Source organism: Nicotiana sylvestris, chromosome 7 (genome assembly GCF_000393655.2).
Source record: "Nicotiana sylvestris chromosome 7, ASM39365v2, whole genome shotgun sequence".
Lineage (NCBI taxonomy): Eukaryota > Viridiplantae > Streptophyta > Magnoliopsida > Solanales > Solanaceae > Nicotiana > Nicotiana sylvestris.
The window spans coordinates 133,095,185-133,103,843 of NC_091063.1; the positions used below are offsets into that span (position 1 = coordinate 133,095,185).

At 39.0% G+C, this 8,659-nt stretch overlaps 2 protein-coding genes across 3 annotated transcripts; one reads left to right on the forward strand and one right to left on the reverse strand.

The window, feature by feature from the left end:
* The first annotated feature begins 394 nt into the window (after nucleotides 1-394).
* Nucleotides 395-2,994, forward strand: LOC104232872 (lectin-domain containing receptor kinase VI.3-like). Its single transcript, XM_009786157.2, has one exon. The coding sequence runs from the start codon at nucleotides 625-627 to the stop codon at nucleotides 2,662-2,664; it is 2,040 nt and encodes a 679-aa protein (XP_009784459.1). The 5' UTR covers nucleotides 395-624; the 3' UTR covers nucleotides 2,665-2,994.
* A 1,077-nt stretch (nucleotides 2,995-4,071) lies between these two features.
* LOC104232871 (importin subunit beta-1-like) lies at nucleotides 4,072-8,432 on the reverse strand. 2 transcript variants are annotated; one of them, XM_009786156.2, is made up of 3 exons: nucleotides 8,287-8,432; nucleotides 4,732-7,164; nucleotides 4,072-4,639 (listed from the first exon to the last, which is right to left on the reverse strand). In XM_009786156.2, exons 2-3 carry the CDS (start codon nucleotides 7,149-7,151, stop codon nucleotides 4,435-4,437), a joined length of 2,625 nt encoding a protein of 874 aa, XP_009784458.1. In that variant the 5' UTR covers nucleotides 7,152-7,164; nucleotides 8,287-8,432; the 3' UTR covers nucleotides 4,072-4,434. The 2 variants fall into 2 exon arrangements, with proteins under 2 accessions (XP_009784458.1, XP_009784457.1); XM_009786155.2 differs by having other exon boundaries at nucleotides 8,262-8,432.
* Nucleotides 8,433-8,659: the final 227 nt, after the last annotated feature.

An 8,659-nucleotide genomic window follows, 5' to 3' on the forward strand; every position in this document is an offset into this window, starting at 1 on the left:
ATACAATACAATGGGTAACAACCATCCAAACGAGGTGTTAAAGACACATGATTTTCTGTTTACTAATTAGACTAGACTGAACTCCTAAAACACAAAGATTCTTCCAAAATAACCCGAAAGAACAGTTGTTCAATTACCAATTCACTCACAAAAATACAAAACCAACTGAATTAAACCAATTAAATATTTTTCTGAGGCTCTTGGAGCTTTACATGCCTTTTGATATTTTCTTTTCTTCAGTCCATGGCAAAGCACAATAACGAGAGTACCAAGAAAAGTCTCCAGTCTTGAATAGTTGAATAATTCATCTTTTAAGTTATTTGTGTATATGGCAACCCTTATTTCCCCCTCTGATCTGCTACTTCAAAGTCAACAACCTATAACGACTTTGATATGACTATATATCTATCTTTTATAGGTTTTCTTTGGACACTCAAATTTGCAATGCCGAATCTTTTTGCTTGTTTCAAAGTCTCTCCATTAAGTTATTAATAGCATAGACTTTGAAAATAATGCCTCATCTTCCATTTGTTTTTCTCTTCCTTTAACAAGGCATCTTCTTGTCTATTTGAGTTTGAATAGTTTAGCCTCAAAACTTAACAAACTGCACTTCCAAAATACTCCATGGACAAGCCCTATTGCCTAGTTATTATTCTTGTATTCTTTTGCACTATTCTTGTAAGAGCTCAATCTTTTGATTTTCTTTACCATGGATTCAATAAGTCAGATGTCATGACTGATGGAGTTGCATATATCAATCCTAGTGGTGCACTTAAGCTTACTAATAGATCATACCATGTTATAGGCCATGCTTTCCATCCCAAACCTATACCAATTTTCAACTCTAGTACTAATTCCACTGCTAAAAATGCTTCTTCATTTAGTACAAACTTCGTCTTCGCCATTGTCCCTCTTAAGAACACTCCAGGTGGCTTTGGCTTTGCTTTCACCTTATCTCCATCCCCGAGTTTTCCTGGTGCTCAAGGCAATCACTTTCTTGGAGTCTTCAATTCAAAGAATGATGGCAATGATACTAACCACATCTTTATGGTTGAATTTGACACTGTGAATGGTCGCAATGAAGGTGTGGACAAAGATGGCAACCACATTGGAATCAACATCAATGGCATGAGGTCTATCGCATCAGACTCAGCCGATTACCATATTAATAATACTTCTGAAACAGAACAGGTATATCTACAAGGTGGAGAACCGATTCAGGCTTGGATAGATTACGATGGAGTAAAGAAAGTGGTAAATGTAACTGTGGCTCCAATATCAATTCTAAAGCCAATTCAACCTCTAATCTCTGAGTCCATAGACTTGTCCCCAGTGATGAAGGAAACTATGTATGCTGGTTTCTCAGCAGCCACAGGAGATAAAGCAAGCTCTCATTACATCTTGGGTTGGAGTTTTCGGTTGAATGGAGCTGCTGATCCATTAAATCCCTCTGAGCTACCTACTGCCCCACCTGAAATGGTAACATCCTACAAGAATTCCCATCTTAAAAAGGCCTTGATCGCAGCATTTTCCTCCACGGTTTTCCTGATCATTGTGGCATCAGTAATTGTTTATATCCGCAGAAGAATGGTGCAACATGAAGTTCTAGAAGACTGGGAGCTGGATTGTCCTCACAGGTTTAAATACAGAGATCTTTACAAGGCAGCCGGGGGATTCAAGGTCAGTGAACTAATTGGAGTTGGAGGCTTTGGTGCTGTTTATAAGGGTATTTTGCCTACTAATGGAGCTGAGGTTGCGGTGAAGAGGATAGCAAGCAATTCTCTTCAAGGAATGAGAGAATTTGCAGCGGAGATTGAAAGCTTAGGCAGGTTAAGGCACAAACACTTGGTCAACCTTCAAGGCTGGTGTAAGACAAAGAATGATCTTCTCCTAGTGTATGACTATGTCCCAAATGGAAGTCTTGATTCGTTACTTTATAGACCGAAAAATGACATTGTTCTAGCATGGGACCGGAGATTTAACATCATCAAAGGGATTGCTGCAGGGCTTCTTTACTTGCACGAAGAATGGGAGCAAGTGGTAATACATCGAGACGTGAAGAGCAGTAACGTCCTTATTGATGGTGAAATGAATGGTAAATTAGGGGATTTTGGGCTTGCAAGATTATATGATCATGGCAAGAATTCACACACTACAAATGTCGTAGGAACAATAGGCTACCTTGCACCCGAATTATCACGAACAGGGAAGGCCTCAACGAGCACAGATGTTTATGCATATGGTGTACTACTTCTTGAAGTAGCTAGTGGAAGACCACCTATTATATATGAACCCGGGCAAGGAGCTCTGGTACTAGCAGATTGGGTTATAGAATGTCTTCAACTAGGTAATATTCTTGATGCAGTTGATCCTAAGTTGAATTCTGCCTATGTCGATAAAGAGGTGAAAATGGTTTTGGGACTTGGGCTTCTTTGTTCTCATCCAAGACCAGAAGCTAGGCCAACCATGAGACAAGTAATGAGGTACCTCAATGGAGATGAATCGCTTCAAATCTCTGAGCAATTGAGCTCTGTTGGATCGGGCAGGGTTGATGAAATCACGTCCAAGTTCTTAGAAGTGTTTGCTAGTGATACAATCAATATATCACGCCGTACATTTTCCATCGGACAGATGTCATCTAGTTCCCTAAATGCTGGTAGATAGAAACTATAGGAACTTCTGTATAAAGGATATACACTGTTCTCGTGTTTTGCTTAAAGTACTTTATAGGAATTAAGTAGCTTCTACTTACCCAAAATTCTTCCTTGTAATTGTGCAATTTAGTTAGGTCATCTATTTCTGGTGCATTCATCAGCTAACAAGGGAGAGGAACATAATCTCAGTTATCACATTCCTATATCTGGGTTCTTACTTAACACATCCTACATTTATGCAGACACTCTTAAAGATATAGATTCTGATTTTTTCTGCACAAATTCTTAAATTTCTTAAAGATATAGTTTCTGGTTTAGTTGAATATCATGATATTTTAGACATGTTTTTATGAGCACATGCCTCATCATACATTTATTCCTCCTGAAAAACATTAAAAAAAAAAAAAACACACAACATTTAGAGGAAGGTCTTCAATACATTAAAGCACGAAATGTAGCCAATTCTCAACACTGAAGTCAACGAAATATACTTCAAAGAATGTCCAAGTAGTTCATAACTTCATATTATCTTAAGGCTGGATGCATAACAGCCCCAGTTACTACAAGATGGACTTTTTCCCATCCAACAGCAGAGCTGGAAAAACTAAAAGAGCAGAAATCAGGTGCCGTGTCAAAGTTAAGTTTTTTCCTCTAAAGTAATCAAATTGCAGGCCAACTAATTGTCGTAACAAAATCAGATTGACACCACATTCTCAAAGAACAATCATTCATTGGTATCAGATACAGTTCTTAATTTGGTTAGATTCGTCAAGATAAATCCATGTACTCTACATTGACTTCAACAAAGTAATGGGTAAGATTAACAGGTTTAGCTCAATCAGGAAGGACTACACATGCTAGTGACAAAATGGGTACAAATGGAAAAGACAAGATTTGGCAAGAAAGTTAGAATGCTGGAACCAGAGATCTAAGAATTTATACACAGGTCACATAAAGGTTATGTAGTGTAATTTATATTATGAGTCAATTTAGACATCTTAATGTGCAATCATCATTTATCTCATCTATTTTTGTTTAAGAGAGATTGTCTCGTGATGCAAAGAAAACCATGTCCAAAGGGTTATACAATTTGCAAAGACTATACCAGTAAACATATTTTCTATTGTTGAAGAAAAAGGCACTGCCACCAGCAAGACATACAGTAACAAGTAATAGTACTAAATTTCTTAAATTATGAGTTTTAAGTAGATTGTTAGTGACTCAGACTTCCAGTTAAATGTGTAGTTGCATAAACAAACAGGTGTTTCGTGACTTTAAAAATGTTATGAGCATTGCAAATTTTAGTTTAGGTGGTACTTGCCTATTATCCTAAAAATTTAAGGTGGATTATTTGAACTCCACTATTTAAACTAATACTAGAACTTAGATAGAAATTAAAAATTCATTAGTGGGAAAGAACGAAAACTGACGATGATCTTCAGCAGAGAGCAAGAATGATAGTAACGGGAGAAAGGTTACCAAGACAGAATGATGAGTTACTGGAAGCTGACTTGTAATATTATATTAAAGGACTAGACAAAGTCATAACAGCAGGCTACCAAGACAAGGTGGCCTCAAAGCTTGAAGCTGTAAAAAATTACCCCACCCCTTCTGCTTACCCATAAATTAAAAAGGAAGAACTTCAACTTTAATAGCCAACACAAGAGATGCAAGCGTAGCTGATTATGCAACCCCCCCCCCCAAGAACCTTGGTAGCTTGACAACTTCAGCCTCGGCAATACAATGGAGAAAACAAGATTCCCTATGTAAAGAGCAGCTCTCACCCACAAACAGAGAAGGCACGCCCAATCATTCCTTGTGTCCAGGTTGCTGTTTCTTTCAGCTGTTCATCATCAGATTGAAGACACTCGCCCAACAGCTGTGTGCAAAATGCAGGATCTTTGAATATGGTCTTTGCATTGGAACCAAGTGCATCAGCTAGATCTCCCAACACAGCTACTGCTGCTTTTGTTACGCTCTCGTCTCTGCAAAAGAACCAGAATACACATGTCAGAACTCATAAGGTGCAAATATTGTAAGAGAAAGAAAATGTCCATGAAAATCCTCTTAACAATACCTTGGTCTGTCTTTCGCAACCAGTTCAATGAACTGCAAGAGATGAGGAGCGTAGGGTAACATCAAGTTGGCCTTGGAATTCTTAAATCCCTGAAGAATTCCAGAGTATGCTTCAAAGATACTGCGCCTGAGCTGATTGCCATACTCTAGCATTTCATCATCACTATTGTCTAGTTGTGCACATACTTCAGAAGCAGTTTGCATCATAGGCAATGCGTATTGAAGGTACTTCTCAAAATGTTCGCCTATGGCAAGCGCAATATCCCCAAGGCAGGAGAATATGGGAGGCTTTACAGATTTATTAAGTTCACCACTAGACAGATCCTTGAGAAGATGTGTCATGATCCCATCACAGTAGGGCAAGATCTTGTCGTCCAATGCACGGCAAATATCACCAACCACCCCCACAGAGATGGAACAGACCTGGTACTCTTCGAAATTCTGCAAGCCCATCTCCAGATACTTGTAAAACTCCGGCATATACTTCAAGAAGTCTGATCCAGTTGCGTAGGCCAGAGCTCCAATAGCAAGCATCGCCTCTTCATGGACAGTTGAGCTACGACAGGCAAAAACCTTTAAGAACAACATCATGATCTGGTCGGCAACTTGGACTATTATAGACTTGGTTTCATCAGAATTACTTAGCTTCTGAATAATAACCTGGAGAACACCACATAGGGAAGCCTGTAGATCTCCCTGTTTTTCTCTATCATCAGTGGATAAAATCTGAAGCTCAACAGTTTGTGCCAACTTGGTCATGATAACAGGGCAAAGATGTTTAATGATCTGAGATGTTTCAATAAGATTGGAGCACCTAACAACTTCATTCAAGGTTTCATATGCCGTGGTTCTGAGCTTAGAACCACTGCTGTCTGTTCGATCAGCCGTTGAAATAAGAGAACCAATAATCTGAGTTACAAATGGTGTCAGCAGAAACGAGCTTGGACCAGCATCCTCATATCCTTGAGAGAGAAAATAGATAGCCCCACAAACTTTCTCAGCAACATGAGGGACATCTTTTAAACTCTCTAACAGCACTTCCACAACCTGTTGAAGATTGTCTGGTGAAACCACTGAAAATCCAGAAGCTGGAGCATGCAGCAACTCAAAGATACGGCTAAGAGTCCATGCTGTGGTATCTCTTATGTGCTCATTGTTATCCTTCATCGCATCAAGCAGATGCTTTAATCCAGCATGGACCATGGGAGATAGCTTCTCAATGCTCGGGCCTTCAAGTATTGAGCCAAATGCATATATGGCAGCCTCGCGGGAGCGCCAATCCGATTTCATTATGTTAGCCTCCACAAAAGGCATTACAAGGGGAACAACAGAATCTCCAACAGTTCTGGCAACAAGACCAAGACATGTTCCACCAGCCATAGCCAGATTCCAGATTTCATCATCCTGGTCCTGTTCCTCATCCTGTTTCAATAATGTTTCCAACAGCATTGGAACTAATACTTCGAGAGCCTTCTCAATGAAATGGGAATGTTGCACACTGGAATCCCCACTGTCAGGGACCTCATAATCTTGAAGTTCTATCTCTTCATCACAGATAGAACTCCAGAATTCAATTGCTTGAAGGGCTACAGCTTCCTCATCTTCTTTTACTGCTTTAGCTGTCAACTCGAACAGAGTCTGCATGTAAGGTTCAAGCAACTCGTAATATGTTGACGCAATAGAAACAAGACATTCTAAAGCTGCTTGTCTTATCTGTCTCTCCTTTGCTGTGGCTGCCTCACAGATGACCTTCATAATATAATTTCTCTCCATCTCATTATCAAAGTTCGTCTGAGCAAAATCAAGAGCATTATACAAAGCTCTTGCTGCAGCAAGTCTGACTTCAGGGCTTTCCTCCTCAACATTCATACCTTGCACAACAGCAGTGAGGACAGAGTTTACTTCATCTTGGACAAGATCGTGGTGAGATATCTCCTCACACACATAACCAAGTGTTTCTAATGTGGCCTGTTTAAGGGATGCAGGCCTTCCATGTTGAGTCATATTAATAAGCAAAGAACCAACAAGCTCTGGCCATTGTTTCTGAGGAACTTCGATGGAAGCTATTTTAGCAATCACTTGGGCAGCAGTGTGACTTGCCTCGCGTACAGACGATCCAAGGCAGCTCAGAAGCAAGCTTTTAATTTGGGACTTATAAGATGATTCAATTACCAGCCATTGTTGAACAAGCTGTTGTTTCCTGACAGTTTCTTTAGCATCCAAAGAGTTCTTCAGCACAATACCTGCCAGCCTCCGGGATTCAGTGGGTTTTACATCAGTTGAGAGCTCAACAGCCAGTGAAAGAAGAAATCCCGGTAGGTTTTGCTCTCGGAACAGACTAAGGTTAGCCTCTGCCTCAGTTCGAATCTTGGCATCCGCTGATTGAGCAGCCAATAGAAACTGAGTGATCTCAAGAGCCATTTCTCCTACAAAACTGAACACAGACAGAAAAAGTTAAACACTCTGGCAGTTACTAATATACAAGATCTCTAGTAATAAAATAGCACTTAAATAGAACTAGAGGATTCTCCATTGGGGCATAGTGGCGATATAGAGGCACAATGAGGCATGAGCAACTATTTGAAAATCCCATTCAAATTTTACATGCCATCAACAAGCCTCACAAAACCAAGAAAACCAAAGTTTTCAACGTTTGAATGTTCTAAAAGGCACCCTCTTCTTTTTTCAACAAACAAGCAATAAATCAACTACGCCTCAATCCTAAAACTAGGTATCGCCATTATATGAGTCATCTATGTCCATTCAGATCTATTTTGGCTAATTGAAAAAATGAGGTACAAAATTAATTCAATGGCACTAGGTCACAGTCATGCAAACTAAACCAGGTATTTAAGTGGAGAAAGGTAGAGGGGCGGGGCAATTATCCCGAGTTTTGAAGGTTGTGTTGATCATAATGGATCATTTGGTTCAAGGGATTAGGTGGGTCATCCCGGTATAAGTTTTGGGATTAAATTTATCTCGTGTTTGGTTGGAGGTATTAGCTAAAACCAGTGTTATTTTTTTTAAAACCAAAATCTTAGTATGAGTTATCCCATATAGAAAGTGGGATAAGTTATCTAGATTAAAACCCGGTTATAATCCTGGTCCAGATTTGAACCAAACGAGCCCTAAGGGTTAGCCCATTTCTTGGTCATCAAAAGAGTTAATTTAGTAGAAAACCAAACAATTTTTTATGAACTCCTACAAGAAATTGAAAAGTCATACATACTATTTGACAGAACAGGATTCCTTGTTCAATTGTCCAACAAAAAACAAATATCAAGTACAAAGTAAACGTCAATTCATAAACAGAGCTTATTTATAGCTATTCTTATAATTCCAATAACACTCAAGTAACTTCAAAGCCAATAAAGCAAGTTGAAACAAAAAGATTAATGCATCGGTAGCAGTAGCACATTAAACCAAAAATTAAACACCAGAGCTAACCAAAAAAAGTTGAAATCGACTAGATCTATACATAATAAACAAAACCCAGATATAACTTCTATCAGTAAAAGCTAAAAAGTTTACGTTGAATTAAAAACAAAATATTCACCCAGTTTTCAGTTTCTTGGTTTCGAATGGGAAAGCACGAAGTAGGGAACAAAATCAATCAACAGTAATTGATTGATACAGTTTATATGTGTGTGTAGATGAATTTGATTTCTAAGTGTAGATTGGGGGAGGGAGAAGGGGTGGGTGTATTTTTTGAATAGTGTGAAGAAGCGGGATATAGAGGAGCTTATATATTTGTATGTGAGAATTGAAAACACCAACGGTCAGATATTCTGAGTATTGCCCGGACTGCCCGTGATTGCTTGACTTTTGCCCTAGCAATTTTTGAAATTTTACACGTGTGGTCCTTATTGCTCTTGTTAATTAATTGGGCTAGGCAGTTGTGTAGTTGATGGGTCTCATGAGTTGGGCTT